The 17,093-nt window shown below is 37.1% G+C and overlaps 1 protein-coding gene across 1 annotated transcript in view; it reads right to left on the reverse strand.

Moving 5' to 3' along the window:
* Positions 1 to 204: 204 nt before the first annotated feature.
* si (sucrase-isomaltase) overlaps positions 205 to 17,093 on the reverse strand; it is a 64,460-nt gene continuing 47,571 nt past the window's right edge. Inside the window, exons 33-48 of the mRNA XM_079246449.1 lie at positions 16,950 to 17,066; positions 16,800 to 16,862; positions 16,267 to 16,383; positions 16,066 to 16,156; positions 15,821 to 15,959; positions 15,100 to 15,233; positions 14,929 to 14,963; positions 14,229 to 14,345; positions 8,812 to 8,960; positions 8,242 to 8,326; positions 8,052 to 8,108; positions 7,219 to 7,343; positions 6,573 to 6,661; positions 5,382 to 5,431; positions 1,865 to 2,035; positions 205 to 451 (exon numbers count right to left, since the gene is read on the reverse strand). Coding sequence (XP_079102575.1) covers positions 374 to 451; positions 1,865 to 2,035; positions 5,382 to 5,431; positions 6,573 to 6,661; positions 7,219 to 7,343; positions 8,052 to 8,108; positions 8,242 to 8,326; positions 8,812 to 8,960; positions 14,229 to 14,345; positions 14,929 to 14,963; positions 15,100 to 15,233; positions 15,821 to 15,959; positions 16,066 to 16,156; positions 16,267 to 16,383; positions 16,800 to 16,862; positions 16,950 to 17,066 — 1,617 coding nt within the window. The 3' untranslated portion in view covers positions 205 to 373. The remainder of the gene's footprint in view (positions 452 to 1,864; positions 2,036 to 5,381; positions 5,432 to 6,572; positions 6,662 to 7,218; positions 7,344 to 8,051; positions 8,109 to 8,241; positions 8,327 to 8,811; positions 8,961 to 14,228; positions 14,346 to 14,928; positions 14,964 to 15,099; positions 15,234 to 15,820; positions 15,960 to 16,065; positions 16,157 to 16,266; positions 16,384 to 16,799; positions 16,863 to 16,949; positions 17,067 to 17,093) is intronic.

Here is a 17,093-nt window from a genome sequence, read left to right on the forward strand (position 1 = left end):
TTATTAGTTTCCGTTTAAACAGCTTGATTTTAGTGCATTCACTAAAGTCAGAAGGTGTGCTTAGTTCAAAGAACAGTTTAACACTCCAAAGTTTTTTTAATTTCTTCATTTTTTTTATTTTTTATTTTGTAATAAATCAAAACAGTCAAAAAAGTGTATACAGTATCAGAAACATTATTAGGTTTGCATTGTATAGTAGCTTCTTTGTTTCACAGTCTTTCTTCTTCTTCATTCCAAGTATGACTTTATGGTACAATCATGGTAGACAATTATTCTAGACTCGTTATGTTACTTTGCTTTTTTTTTTTTTCACATCAAAACTGAACCATTATGTACAGATATATTATTTAACAACAAAACACAAATATTCCATTCAGGCACTAGACTTCCATGTGATGGTAAATGGTGAATTCACTTTATAGACCTTTGGTGAAACATCTATAACCAGCTCCTACAGAAAAAGGGAAAATAAGGAGAATGCATAAATTAATACTTTCTGCACTTTACAGTTCATTTGTTCAACTGCAGAGCTGTGCACAGCATCAACTATAGATAATGAAGACATGGGCATTCATGCTCCTTGTTTTATATGTGGATTCCTCTTCACAGTGATTTATACTCCTAGAGACATGTAAAACTGCTTTCTTCTTTCTTTGTTTTATTTGTGGTGTCTGATTGAATGTTTTGTTCACTTAATTTTTATAGAAGGGATTTTTTGGTAAAAAATAACACGTCAACACCATTATTGGACCTTGGTTGAGATATCAGTAACAATGATAATAATGATTTAAAACGTGATAAATAACATGATTGAGAACACACCTCTGTGCCTCACAGTAAAACCATGTTGTCGCGGCAGAGACTTTGCTATCTGACTGTATTGAGATGACACAGCACCAGCTGCTTACTGATTCTTCCACGTTTTTAAACCATTACACAATCCTTACGGAGAGAAATAAATGGTCTTGCACTGAAAGGCACTCATTACCATGTGCACACTGTGTCATCTTCATTCCACTTTTCATCCTTTGGCTCTTTCTCCTTCCTTAAGTCTAAATTTAATTCATCCTGTTTTTCTCTTCCATCTCTTTTCTCTCTTAATCTTCCCGTAGCAATGCATCCTCCTTCCCTCAATCAAAGACCCTGACAAGCCCTCTTACCTATGAAAATATATTGTATTTTTGTCTTTTTATTATTCTCAACTCATCCTTGCACCCCCGACACACATGGAGTCTAAAATTCCACTCTCACCCTGACTTTATCTGCAATCCTTGCCCATTGTCTTGTTTTTTTCTAATCATCCTCCCAAACATCAGTATAAATCTAAGCCCTCTCCTGTTGTCTGACTTGTGATTACTTATGGAGCTGCAGTAGCTATCATTTACACGTTCCTGATAAGTGCACTGAGTACAGAACACAACCTTGACAAGGATATTTCATCAGATGCCAAATGAGGAGCAGGAACATATGCTTTTCTCTGTTGCCATTCCTTTTTCTTTATTGTTCACCGACACAGATCTTCAATTCTTCGCTTTCAAAGTACTTTTACACAAAGTACTTTGTGTGACCCCATCTTCTCTATCCAACTTCTATTTGTCGGTTTGCAACTTAGGAACCTCATTACAGCTGTATCTTTGAGTTCTAAGCTGTCCCTCAGCTGAAGTACTGTTTTGCTCATTAAATGTCTCACATGAGCACCTTCCTCTTAAACTCTTAATCATTTTTGTTCCAGCTGAAACTTGATAACCACAAAACCTTCAGCCTGACAGAGGACAACTGAGTAGGTTGATACACAATGCACAGTGTGACATTTGCAGAGGAACATGGTCTCAGTAAATGATGACAATTCAAAAAGTCTTCTGACCTGAGTGTCGAGGTTGTGTTGTGGAGTCAGTGGCTGTGTGCTTCCATCTGAGGCTTTTAGGGTTGCCTCGGTGATCTTTGTACTACCTGCACCCCAGATCTTCACCGTGCCCAGAATGAGCAAATCAGCGGGGTCCAGACCATTGTGGATGATCTCACTGGACAGCGTATTCTGGAGAAATTCATATAAACACAAAGAAAGATTAGTAAGGTTAAAGGAAATCGGAACATTATGTACTTAATCACTATTTATGTTCACTTGGATGCCAAAACTGACAGTATTAGGCTCCCATATTACTAGGTTTTTCAGGAATTTTGACGTCTAATTCCATCGACAGCTTTGACTCTATATACATACATACATATATATATATATTCTCACCCAATGAATCTTCTTCAGAAATTTTCTAGTTCAGTTCACAGAAGTACATGTGATTAGCAGGACATGAGATGAGGCATGTTTCACTTATTTCATAGTGTATCATTCATTTGTTTCTCCTGACTGAGTGTTTGATTTGTATTATATTACTTTTGCATGTAATCAGGTTTACATCCATCATAAATGTGATTTTACTCCTTGTTTCGCTGGTCTATAATATTCTGCAGAATCAGATTCATGTTGCTGAAATAACTCTATGCCTGTATCCTCCTGAATTTTAGTCACAGACATGCTCTGACAAACACACACACACACACACTGTATAGGTCCCTGAGTTGCAATTAATAATCGTGATCTACTGGCTGCTTTAACAAAAGGTAGTCACAGCAACCCACAAGCACTCGTCTAAATACACAAACTTGTACACACAAAGACATCTATATTCACACAGTCCTTCCAAAATGGCATACAATCTGCTAATCTGCCAGGCAGCACTGGCCTCATTGCCCAACTTATCCTCATCTTCTCACATCTGCTTGTTCACACATACAGCCAGACACACACACTCTTTCTCTCCCTCCTTCTCCTTTTGGCTGTCAGATTTTGCATCTGTTTTATCACAGTGTGAAATTGCTTTGGATTGCGCCTGATGGTAGACAGAGGACAGCCGCAGATGTTTAGCAATGAGAACACGTATGCTTTTACTGTATATGTGTACATTATGCAATGTATATGAGTGTAAAGCTGTGCTTGTGTATATGATTCTTTACCTGGCTAAAGAAACAAAAAAAACAAAACCCAAAAAAAAAAGAAAAAAAAGAAAAGAAATGGAGTTGTTTTAGTCCCATTAGTCTCAGTGATTAGGCATTTTCTGTCATGTCTGACTTGAACCACGGCCTTGTAAACACTCCACATGTAAGTTTAACTATATGAACATACTTGTAGAGCTCCATCTTCTGTAAATGTAAAGATTAATTTGGTTTCTTAATCTATATCTGTACAGTTGTTGGTATTTCCACAGTTCCACATAAAGGCATACGTGCCAGTTATAGGCAAGAGCAGTTGATGCAAGGCTGACCTGTTGGCACAGTGAAATCTGGTACCCATTTTGGCAAGCCACCATAATATCTGCTTCCCAGACCATCTCAGATCAAAGCAAAAGGAACATGGTTTTCAGGTTTGTGTCCTAGTACTAATATCCTAAACTTTTGTTTCCGATGTTGAATCTGATATTTATTCTGTAGAATCCAAAATCTTAAACGTTCTTAGTACAAACAACAACAATACTGGTGCGACAGATGGTGTTGCTCCCCCAGACCTCTGCTCTCAGCTTCAGTGTGTGTGGGATCATATATTGAGACAGAAGCAAGGGAGACAGAATGAAAGATGTTTGTAACCTTGATAGACCTTAAGCCTACAATACTTTGAAAAGGTAAATAATTAGTTTTTGTTATTTAATAGCTTTTTTTGACTGAACACCTCCTTGTTTTACTTCTTGCCTTAAAATCTTGCTAAATAAAGTTTTTTTCAGTTTAGAGTTTGTATTTATTCCTTTCCCAACAAAGGGCTCCCAATTCCTTTTCATTTATGTATTTGTGGTGCGATGTTTTCCTAAATAAGCAGAAAAGAAAAGTGCAATTTTGTAGTGAAATGACTAGCAGACAAACACTGAGTTCTGCGTTAACGCAATCACAGCTGTTCCTCTCCTATTATTCCTCTGTCAACATGAACTTTCTGAACCATATCCGTTTTAAATAGCTGTAAGTACAATCAAAGCTTCTCCCATCTTTTCTCAAAATCACACTGTGAATTAAAAGATATATGCATAGCGGGACTGATATACAAGCAGTATCTTTAAATCACACAACATAATTCGGCAATGCTGTATATTGCTTATATTCTTGAATCATTACCCTTTTTAAACTGTATTTTTTTGGTGTGATCACTGAAACATCTGTTGTTAAATTGAACATCCAAAGCAATGAGCAGTGCAAGACAATAAAAAGTGGAGCAGACCTATAAAAGGCTTTGCAATGTGTGGGAATCCTCTCTAATGCCTGTAAAGCTTTAGTGTTTAAAATATAATGTGTTACAGAAAGGGTTCATGTGAAACATTTTGAATTATGTGGTGTACGTTTAATCCAAAATAAATAAATAAAGCTCTCTGCATAATAGAAGGACAAGTACTACTGTGAAATTCAAGTTGCCAACCCAGAAGTAACAATAGTTTTTTTTTTTGTTGTTTTTTTTTTCTTTTCTTCGTCTTTCTTTAAAGTGGAACTATTGTGTGCATTTCAGGCTAATCTATTTTTATTTCTGAGCCCAGAAGGTCTGGGATTGATCGAGTTATTGTCACAAATTGCTTTATTTACTTCAGACCGACCCTCTCCGTAGGCTGTCAGATCAGCCTGTGGGCAAAATGAGTGGATTGAGATTCTTCCGCATTAAGCCCCGCCTCCCGTCACTGCACTACATCGGGAGCGTGCACCGCAACTGCTTTCGCCGTCATTGTAACATCTCATAAACAGAAGGATTAGGCTAATTTGAACTAAAAAAAAAAACAAAATACAATGTCAACACATATCATACAGCCCAACATGTTGGAACCTGAATCAGACCCTGAAAACAAAGTGGAAAACAGCAACCCACAGCAACGAATGCAGCAGGATGTCTCTCTTTGGTAAACTCACCAGCCATTGTTGGAAATAACTTTGTCTGACGTTTTCCAACCGCCTGATGTATTTGTACATACTCTTGTTAACCAGTAGAAGGTAACCAATCACCAAACCTTATCCCCCGGGACGTCACAAGGATTTCGAAGTAGAAAAAACTCTCTAAAATGACACGTTTTTCGTTGCCATGGAAACCGAACGGAGAGCGTGCTGGAACTCGAACTCAAACTCAAACATGCATTTAGGTGATAAAAAACAGTGCCGTTCACATGTCTGATGAGGATTCAACACTGTAACACTGTAGAAAGCTCAGAAAACTCCAAATACCATAATAGGACCCCTTTAATGGTTTTACAATTGAAATAAAATCATCATAACTTCTTGTCTGTTCCAAACAGATTGGAAAAAAAATCATGGAAAAGTGGAAAAAGAAAACAATGGGAAATATAAACGGTCATTAAACTTACCGATTTTGCAGAAAAGGAGATCAGAAGATGTTGGTTTCTTTCCACCGTGTCTAAGGAAAGAAAATAAGAGAAAATTTGCATAGTGAGAAGAGACATGGCAGAAGTAACACTGCAGTGTTCTTTTGAATGAATGACATAGAGAGAGAAGACGAAGTGTATCCATCTGACTGAATGCTCAAATATATGATCACCTAAACAGGTGTTGCAGCATGTTACATGACACCGTAATAACTCAGTAATAAATGCATTTGTAAGTTGACTTGTGGTTGATTAAAGTAAAAAAGTGTAGAATCAATAAAATAAAACAGGATGGGCACATAAATGAGTACACAAACAAGTGAATGAGTAAGAAAAAGAATTACTGATGGATGAGCAACACTCAGATGAGGAAGTGTGACTGACAATCTGGCTCCCAAACTAGAGTTAAAACATACAGCAACAAAAAAGTACACATTATATAGGTAAACAGGTGCCAAACAAGAAAGGAAATCATCAAAGTAAAGAAAAAAAACATGACTACATGGCAGACAGACAGCGAGATGGGGAAGAGAAGAGCGAGGGACCAGATAAAACAGAAGTGATGGAGAGCATATCTCCAGACAGCGACACAGAGAATTACTGTAATAGTTTGTGTCACTCCTTCCTCTCTGCCTTCCCCATTCACTTTCTATCTCCCTCTTTCTGTTTTGTCCCAACACAAACATGCCTTTCACTGAGGAGTGCATCTTCTCACAGAAGCACTTCAGACTGAATCTGTTTGAGTGTGTGGGTATGTGTAACAACAATGAGAGTGTGTGTCTAAGAATGACTGAGAAAGTGGAGAAAGACTGTCAGAGTAGATAATATTTATATATATATATATATATATATATATATATATATATATATATATATATATATATATATATATATATATATATATATATATATGTTTTTTTTTCTTTTCTTTTAATGCCATTCTCCTTTAGCTACATGGTACGGTAATAAGCCCAGTTAAATGTTTATGGTGAATGTACCACATGATAAAACGTAGACCACAATAAATGAATGCATAGATTTCATGACCATTCTATCAAATGACCATTTTGTTTTGAACCATTTGAAATATACACATATAAAACAAAAATGGCAAAGACAAATGGAAAATGTTTCTATGGATGGATGGAGCGCTACGAGTGACCTAAAACTCACCTATTCCCTCTCCATCGTCCCAGAAGAATGATCCTTGAGCAGTTCCATCATCATTCAGGGCAACAATCAATCCTAAAGGATTCTTTCGACTGAAACAAAGGGACAGAGAGGTTTATAGAAGACTGCTAAGGGACAGTGTCTATTTATAATAGTAGCTGAGAACAAATAAATTAACATTCCTGCTGGGAAGATCCACCTGATCACACTGCTCCTGGAACAGTCAGTGTCTCTCTGTCTCATTCTCACTGACACACTCTTTAGAAACACCAATAATCATATCACATCCACTTGGTTGCTAGTAAACATCAGCCCATCTCTTTAAATGTTTCAATTTGATTTTCTTCAAGAAGAAAGAGTCTTTAAAACATTCAAACACCGCAGGAATAAGTGCCCTTCATCCAAAGTTACGTTACAGCTGATTGCCCTTGTATAGTTTTTAATAGGCATGTGTAAGAAAGTAGTTTTTCAGATACCACCCTGTCTTGTTAGATTAATATACTTGGTAATTACTACATTACACATAGTAAGTCTCTCACAGGTCTATAATTAAGTGTAAAATGAAATAGCCTGGGCTTTAAGGGGTTTAATTTATGCAAAATGAAGGGTGTGATCAGTGCAGTGCATTCAGCAGTGCAAATGTACTTACCTGTAAAATGTGTTGTTCTCTGGTTTCTGCCAGGGTATGATGTATCCTCCTCTGATATGAAGGTTAATGTGCTCCAAGGGAGTTGGCATTTTAAGCATTTGGCCACGCACTCCAACATCCCTGGCCTAATGGGAAAAGAAATATTCAACCACAGCTAAAGTATGCGTAATGCCACAGGTTGGTCCGTTTTTAATTTCTTGTGTTATCAAAATAAACTCTGCCCTTGAACAAAGTTAGAAGAAGAAAGTTACCCAAAAAACTCAAACCCCCAGTATGCCGAAGGAAAAAGTTTGATATATTTTTTCTTGTTTTTTTTTTAAATTTTTCTTTTTTTCTTTTTTTTTTTTTTATGGCTGCGACAAGAAACTTTTGCTACAATACTATTTCCCCTGCTGCAAAACACTTAACACAGTGTGCTTTCGAATACACTCCTGGGCACATTAGTTACCCTTTGGTGCAAAATGCAATACAGCCACCAAAATATTTCATAATTCACCCAAAAGTGACTCATGCTGCAACAACAATGATAAATGTTACCTTGCAAGCGTCACTGAGTCGAGATACACTTAAAACTAAAAGCATTGCACGCTATATATATTGTACAAAGATGGCTGTGTCTTTCATTTTGATCCGTTTTGTTCATGTTACACCGACAAAAAGTCAAAACACACCAAATCAATAAACGGACCCTGCTGACATTTGTATGGTTGTGTTTTCCATTGCTGTGGTTTAAGTTTAGACTTACCTTCTGCATCTTATTTCAATAAACAATAATCATGAATAAAATTAGATTTCTTTTGGTCTGTCTGATTATTTTTTTGGCAGTTACTTACCGTGTGATAGTCATACCAGCGTACATTAGGAATATAGCCGACCACATCACGAGCCCCCTGCCGGAATACAGAAAGAGAGGCCGAACAGTTAAATATATGTGCATAAGGCTGCTGTGTATAAGACATACGAGTCAATTAAAAAAATGAAAAAAAAAGGAAAAAAAAAAAAAGAACGTATTTGTGAACATGCCTTATCCAGAGCAGGGCTGATAAGAAGGGCAGGTCCCCAGAGGAATTGTCTGTAGATTTCCCATGTAGTTCTGTCATTCACAAACCTGTGACACACAAGCACAGAGGCCAATAAACCCAGCTGTTACGAACGCTCACTCAAGCGTCCTTAACGCTGACAACTGTTCAAGCACTTATTCAGAATTCAGTGGTTTGAAGATGCAAGCCAAATAACCCTGCCAGACTCATCCTGGCAGCTCCTTAAATACCATCTGGGACTTTATAAGAGTCCCTTAAAAAGAATAAATACACCTTTTTTTCATACTATTTCACACTTTCTCCAGCAGGAGCTGCCAAGTGTAGTGGCAGACCTCTGTAAGGTTGGCCTCTATACAGTCTCACTAGAAATTACGTGCTTTGCTCAAGGGCTTTTAATGTCAGACTGCGTGGCAGGCAAGATACTTTTTCTTTTCATACTCAAACTTGCTGATATGGACTGGCAGCAAAATGGATCAAATGTATTTAAACACACATATTTAATAGGTTGCCTTACTAGGGTTTAATGCATGCAGAGTTGTGTTTTTGTTCTTACTCATGCAGAAGTGGTCTGATCACGGTGTTTCCTTTGGTATGTGCCTCAAACATCAGTGTGTACAGGTAGGGCAGGAGGGTGTAGCGGATGTTCAGGACGTCACGTGATGTAGCGGCAAAGGCAGCACCCCAAGCAACTGGATCTTGTCTCTGATACATGAAAATGAAAACAATTATTAGGTTGTTTTATATATATATATGTATATATGTATATATGTATATACATAAATAATTTTGTGATTCTTAGTATGTTGTGAATCATTGTCCCTTTTAAGAAACAAATGCATATTGAAGGAAGGTCTTTGGCATTTTGGCCTTGTGAAGCTAAAGAAGATTTGTTGTCTGGCATTGGTTTGTTCTGATAAATGATGCTTAAAGTCGTTAGCCTTTCACTTAAATGACATTTTGCCCAATTTTAATTGGCACCAAGCCTTACCTCTCTGTAGGACACAAGGACAGAAAAGGAGGACATGATGTACTGTTTTTTTTTTTTTTTTCTTTTGTTTCTTTTTCAGATATAGGACAATCTAAAGTGTTGGCTCATTTTCAGAGATTGTAAGGAGGACAATAATCAATCTGGTCAAGTATGAAAAGACACAGGAACATGACAGCTTGAATCTCCCTATAAAGAAGTGCGTTTATGAATACGTGTTCTTTTGCAATGTAAAAATCTAAATTTATAAACTTGGCTTTTCTTCTATTTCAAGAAATGCAATATAATGTGATGCATTTGGAGAAATTGTTGAGGCGATAAAATTACATTTTCTTTCCAGCTACAGTTCAACTGGATTGTATTTGATCATGATTATTAACTGTAGCACAGTGAGAACAGGCCTAACAGCACATGACTGAATACTGAACATTTCCATTATCTTATGACCGAAGGACTTCACCAGATTATCATTTAATTTGCCAAGAAAATGTACAAGCTTGTAATTTTTAGGAGACCCGGGAGATCCACCTGCCTCAATTTTCAGTAACCCTCTTTTGCACCCTTGCGCTTACAATCAAATGTGATCACAGAAGGTAATTGTCATACTAAGCTCTCATACTAAGCTCTGTGTGTGCATATGTGTGTTTTGTATTCTCAGGATAATGTGAAAATGTCTATATTTGCAAGTGGGCTACACAGGCCAACTTGACTTGTGCAGGGAACTAATGCCATGCTGGTATCTTATCAGTAAAGAATGGGATCTGCAATTGGATATCATCTGTAACATGAATACTTAAAAATTGTTCTTTCTCAGGGATATGTCATGTCTGTGGCGGAAATTCAATCTAAATAATTGTTATTTAGGCTTAGGCTACCAATCTTTCATTAGGCTGTACGTTGTTAGAAAGAACCAGATTCACTATATAGCAAACCAGGGTTTATTAACAAATATGGTGAAAAGATAATTACTAGCATTAAATACACAATTAAAATAGTAAAATATTTAATGAAATGATGCAGTTTGGAAGTAGTTTCTAACAGTTTACATTGAAACTGAAAGAATAAATAGACACTTAATTTGGAGAGTTATTAGGAATTTATCTTGATGATAAATTTAGGCTAGAAGTGGCAATGGGATTATTAAATAAGGTTTAATTTGGATTTTTCCAAAATCAACCAGACAATCCACACTTTCTTTAAGAATTTATTATATTTGAGAATTTATTAAAATGCCTGTCAGGTGATGGTCAGTCCAGCTCGCCATGAAACTTAGGTAGGATTTTTCCTTTTATGGTTTTTTGACTTGTACCAAGTGTCATTGAGTGTATATACTCTTAGAATTTGTCTTCATTCTTTCTTGAGCCAAATGTAAAATATTACTGTGCTATGAAGATTGCAAAAGAAAATCTTTTCATTTGTGTTCTTAACCGCTTAGCCCATTAAAGCTCTTTGTAAAAGTATTTATTAGCCTATTCAAAAACAACTAAATTCATTTTATTCATGAAATATATTAAAATGGGAATTAAAAAAATGGGTTTAATTTTTTAAAATGAGTTGCGGTGTTGCTCGATTGATAGGGGAGCCTTCGTTTTCTTTAATAAATAAGATGGCTGTTCGATATGAGGATGATGCATATTCATTGTTTATTACATGTTTTTTTTATGATATTAATTCCATGTTTCAATAAACTTTTAAACTTATGTTTTAAACACTGATGGATTTGTCTTCTTTTAGTAGATATAGCCAGAACACATACCATATCTGAAGCTTAAAGTGCAAATTACCAAAGGGGCTTCATTCCTTTGTCATTGTCCAAGACTTGAGTGGAACAGGAGACACGCCTAGATTTTTATATTAGAATCAGTTCTACTGACATCTGATTGGTCAAGTTTTATCTGGTGTTGGAGACTTGTGAAGAGTTTTAACAGGTAACACCCTTGATGTTAAATTGTCATCTGAACCCATCAAAATTATCGCTTAAGAGTTAGAATAAAGGGGATGATAGCGGGTAAATTCCTTTGGGGAAATGATCTTTTCCTTTTTTTTTTTTCCTTTTGATGAGAACCTATCATGAACGCTACACATCAAAACCTAGATTTATGCTTTTCAACTTTCTGTCACACAAACTATGACTTGACAGTCATGCCACTGTTGCTGGACCCTAGAGGTAACCCTTTCATCTGTGGGAAACCAGAGGAATGACTGATGAGGAAGGGAAGAGGACAAAGAATCCATTCAATTTACCAAAGTTATGGCTGCATTTATAGCAGCTAAGAGCCTCATGACACACTGGTTTTAGAGAGACATGCATGTGTGTGCACATACTTACAAGCTTCAAGGCAAAATCAGGTTATGGCTCTTTTAATTTTTCTGCCCAGATTCCACTCCCTCCCCCCATCTAATAAACCTTCCAGTTTCAGTTTTGCATTGCAGAGCTCAAATCAGCACAGGAAAAGATATTGGGATGAGCAATCATATGTCCCTTTGGGTGAATAACAATATACATGACTCCAATATGACTGTGCTGCCGAAACAAGGCTTGGTTGAGACTATATCTTGTTTAATTAATTTTGCTCTGATATGACTGTGGACCTTGCAGTATATTGCTAGTGCACTAAAATTATCTGGAGGTCAACACTGAGAGTTGTCTGAGGGCAAAAAGACACCAGGCACGACGGAAGCAAATGACTCCGCAAAAACTCTCATCTCTCTTTCTCTCTTCACCGTCTCTGGCCTTGTGTAGCCTTCAATTTAGTTTTGTGTTATCGATACTGTGCTGTTATATGTCTTGAGAAGCAGCAGCCTTTTTTTTTCTTTTTTGCACGTCTCAGTCTTGGTTGAGAATTTTTGCTTTTAAATTATAAGGGTTTACTTGCTGCATTACAAGCTTGTATATTTCCAGTCCATTTGATTTTCCTTCTTTTTTGTGTTTCTCTTTCCTTGGTTTTGGACAGTCAAATTTCTAAATTAGATTATTTCTGTATGTTTCCTTCTCACTTTGACAGATTTGTTTTAAGTGTGTACATTTTTTTGAGATAAGAAGTCTGGATTGAAATCATAAGGGCAGAAACATGATCAGTATCAAATTTATCAGCTGTCCACTTTTTATCTCTATGACTTTTTTTTTTTTTATTAATCTCAAAGTCAAATTTTTTGCACCACCTTTACTTGTTGTCTTTGAATATTACACATTACCTTCCAATAAACAGAATAAAACGTTGTGTGTGTGTTTGTTCGCATATGTGTGAAGCTGAGGTTTTGTGTTTCACAGTGCTGCCCAGATCACCTTGAAAATTCAATTATAACCCCACGCCATGTCGTTAAAAAGCACGGGCACGCATCTACACACATACACACACATAACAGCGTCCTGTCTAGTGTTGCAGACTCGGGTGCAGAGATATTTTGCCTTGTGGGATCGATCTCCGGACGGGTGTTATTGGATTTCTCAGATGTGTTCCAATGCTCTGAAAGGTCACCACTTCAGTGAATGCCACCGACACCGCACCAGCGAACAGGTCTATCTTTTTGTGTGTTTGCTTGGATGTTTATGTTTGATAGACATGAATTAAGGAAGGAATGGCAATCAAAACGGACACGGCAAGAGCTTCCAGTTTTGCAAACACTAGGAATTGGCAGCTGTAGTAATTGTTTGAACTATGCTTGTACAGTTTAACCCTGCATGCTAAAACAGGGTTTTAAGACACAGTCAACAAAAGGGCTTGATGTTTTTATTTTATTTCATTTTTTTAAAAGCCAGTGGAATCACCTCCTATACACTCTGAGAGCAAGCAGCTCTATTTGCAGAGCTGCAGACAAAGTCAAAATGAACATTGTATTCTTGGGTTTAAATGTGTTCTCTGCTAAAAAATAAATAAATAAAAGAAATAAAAAGAAAATAAGTAGAAGAAAAAGAAAGAAAATACTTTTAAACAACAGGTTTTTGAAAAACCAATACTTTCCAGACACCTTAAAAAAACTGCACTACTGAAATGAGCACATTTTCTTCCTTTGGCGCTCCCCCTAACAACTGCTAATTCAAGGATCCGTCTTTCATTCTGTCTTATCTCGGAGCTCTCTCAAGCCAATACAAGTCAATCAGGTGTTGACTAATGCCCTTTTGCTTGCTATGTCACTTTTTTATGCTCGTTTTCTTTGATGATTTCCTGTGGTGGCTTCATGGGGAGTCCAAACGGGCTATCATGTTGACATGCGGTTGATCGTGTGTCATGCAATCACACAAAAGTAAAATGTAGCTTAACACAATAACCTGAGCTTAAAAATAATGAAGTAGTTAAGTGCAGTTTTGCAACCCCTGTAATGTAATGAATATTAGTATGGCATCAAAAAGAATGCAATGGGTTTTTAAGCCAAAACTGTATGTAGTATTGCTTTAAATAGATGAGATCAGTGATTGGACTTATGGCTCTTTGAAGGGAGTTGTCATTAGAGAACCGTTCACTTCAAAGAGCCATTCAAAAGACTGGCTTCTGTTTTATCTTCCATTATTTTAAAAGACTGATGATTTTATAGTAAAATAAACAATAGGACAAGTAATACATTAAGTGATACTAAATCTTATTGAATGTGTTAAGGTTGGTTAGGTTTTTTGTTGATCCAGATATTTAAGATATTTTGATTTTTCAAACACTATTGTTTGCATTTTCATCTTTTTCTTAAATAGATTAACAAAGACATCAACCCTGATGTGTTTGTTCATTCCCGACCTGGGTTTAGCTATGCTTAGCATGGATGTAGCATTTTGCTAGCAAATCTGCCAGACCTACACAAATGTAAAGCTGACCTATAAAACAGACTTTTAGTGTAAAAAAAAATGGAGGTGCTGCAGTTTGAAGACAAGCCATTGTGATAACAGCAGTGGACTGAAGAATAGACAATTCATCTTTTCTTTTGACGGCCCATTAAAGAAAACACACTGGTATGCCCCTTAAAACTTTGTAATGCACGTTTTTAACATCACTCACCGGGTTACCCTTGCCATTGTGGTTGCGTGAGTATGGATAGAAGGCACCCAGCTGCATCCAGCGGAGACACATTTCATACTCTGCTGTATTGAAGAACCCGCATATATCTGCCCCAGTCTGAAAGAGAGTGACAAAGTGTGGCGTGGGCATAAGGGAGCAGGTGTGAAAGCAAAGTGCAGCTTAAAACCAAAGGAACTGAGGTCATGGCACTTCTGCAGGAACTGTGATGTTTTTCAAGTGTCCTTTTTTGTTATGTATCTGACACTGTCGCTAGGCTGGGGACATGCAAATGATTTATATATGAGGATCAATAAGGTGTCAGATTATACATTTTGCTAGACACATTGAGAATGTGAGGAGGACATTATGTCAGGGAGAGGACGAGACAGAAATAAGCACAAAGTCAAAAGGGCAAACAAGTACAGAGAGGGAACGCCAGGACCAGTGTCAAAAAATATAAGATCTAAGACTACTCAATTAATTGCAAGTTTCATAGCCCATGAGAGATTGTTGCATGACCTCTCAGTTGGGGTGGGGCCTGTAATGATGTGCTTCACATACTATTTCAAAATGTCCTTTGATCAGCAGGTAAAGAAAACAAAATAACGTCCCTAAAGCTGCTGTAATCCATTTATAAAAGACAAGGTCACATCAATAAGATTATGTGTTGTCACAACCAATGTCAGATGTGGATACTTACGTAAGGAATGCCAAACAGACTGAACTCCATCATACCTGAAGAACAAAGGGACATAGAACATTATCCAACTGTTCATCTACAAATGCTAGATTACAGATTACAGACTATAGATTGGTATTAGCAAGTATTAATAAATAGGCTGTATTGTGTACAAGATGTATCTTTATATACCTATGATTGATTTGTACAGCTGGTCCCAGCTGGAAAAGTTGTCACCCAGCCAATGGCCAGCCCATTTTCCACTGGAGGGGTAAGTGGACCTGGTCACCACTATTCCTCTTTTACCTGTCACACTCAGCAGGGCACTGCACAGAGAAAAAAGACTCAATGATTCATCTTGCTGGGTGCTTGACTTGCACACTGATACACATATACACAGATAGATAGATAGATAGATAGATAGATAGATAGATAGATAGATAGATGTCATTCAAAACTATAATGATGTAAGTAAAAAAAAAATGTTATTGTAACCAAGCTCAATATGTGATCCAGCAGTCTGGGGTTCCTGTAGTAAAATTAAATTTTGCTACAGGGACCAATGCACTTTCACATTAGCAATTACTATCATGAAGATGGTGACACCAAATTTCTGGCAGGAGATTTTCAGCTATGTATCTCCAGAGGCAGGATTTGCCTTTGAATACTTCTGTAATTAAAGCTGTTTGTTGTGTTTACAGGTTAGGTTGGGTTTGCATTGTTGTGCTACTAGTAGAAAGGTCTGGTAAACTGATTCAATAGTTTAAATCTCTACAGATACAAACAATACAGTATTTAGTTGGTGAAAAAAACTTACTCAGTCAATGGTCACCCAAACAGTGCAAGAATAATGACTGCAAACACGTGCACATATTATATACGTGTCAACATTAATAAATACATAGTCACTCACTCATAAGTGGGTTTGGTGTGAGACCAGCCATAGAGGTTGTGGACATCGTAGTGCCTGACTTTCTTTCCATTGCTAAGTATCTGCTCACTGTTCATGCAGAGAGTCTTATGGTTTAAACCAAGATGCTTTGATTCCAGGGCTGTGGGCACACACACAGACATGAATGAAAGGTACATGCATAGACGAGTTAACACACATAATTTTTAAGAACACAAGAAAAAACAAATAGTTTGTGTGTTTCTTACGTGGCATATATGGAGGGTTCTCTAAAAGGGGATCACCAAGACAATTTCCTCCAACTGTGCCATGGACAAAACTTGCTGGTTCATTCATGTCCTTCAAAGAAAGACAAAATTAAGGTTATGGAACTAAAAAGTTCAGGCAGAATAGGTGGAGAGTGGATATGCTCCTATTGTTGCATTTATGTATTTCTTCAGTAAACTCACAATCCAGAGGCCATCAAACTTTGTTATATGATTATAGAAGTCCTTGATTTCTTGATGCCACCATGCTGCTGTTTTAGTGCGGAAGAAGTCTGGGAATGCAGTAAATGCCCTGTAGAGCTGTTAATGAGGCAGTGAAGAGGAAAGGAAATGGTGACAAGTGAAAGATCTCTCCCACTGATATATATTTATTAGTAGTTATAATTATTACGCATATCTTCTGCTATGTTGCTGGCAAAGGCAATGACAAGATAGACCTAATAATTATATTAATCTTTACTGTATTAATCCCATTTGAGAAATTAGTCTGTATATTATCTATCTTTAGATTTACTTGAGAGGCTGCCATGTTTCAGCACCCAGGGAGCAGTTATGTTTTTAAGAGCCTTGCTTTGGGACCCAGAGGGGTTCACTTCTGTTGGGACACTGTAATTCGGGTTCTTCAGACCCAACCAGGCTAACCCTAACCGCGACCCTCTGTAACCACTTGGTTATTGCTCCACTTTTCCAACCCATGACAATGGAAAATAACATACCTCTACTTGGGTGTCCCAGTCAAGAGATTCATCTACTGTGACATTTGGAAAATCAGGCCAGACCTACAAAACAAATTTAAACAGTAAGAAATACAATAATATGTAAACCTGCTGTGATTTGTCTTTCATTAAGCATCCATTGCTCCTTACCTTTCCCCATACAATCCCATCACCAAGATGTTCAGGCCACTTAATGAAAACATCAGCTTCTTTTCCCCTTACAAAAGCAGGATAATGGTTTGTCTCATTCCCTGATATGGCTGGATCCTGGATTTAAATGTACACACAAGTAAT

Source organism: Telmatherina bonti, assembly GCF_933228915.1.
Source record: "Telmatherina bonti genome assembly, chromosome: 9".
Lineage (NCBI taxonomy): Eukaryota > Metazoa > Chordata > Actinopteri > Atheriniformes > Telmatherinidae > Telmatherina > Telmatherina bonti.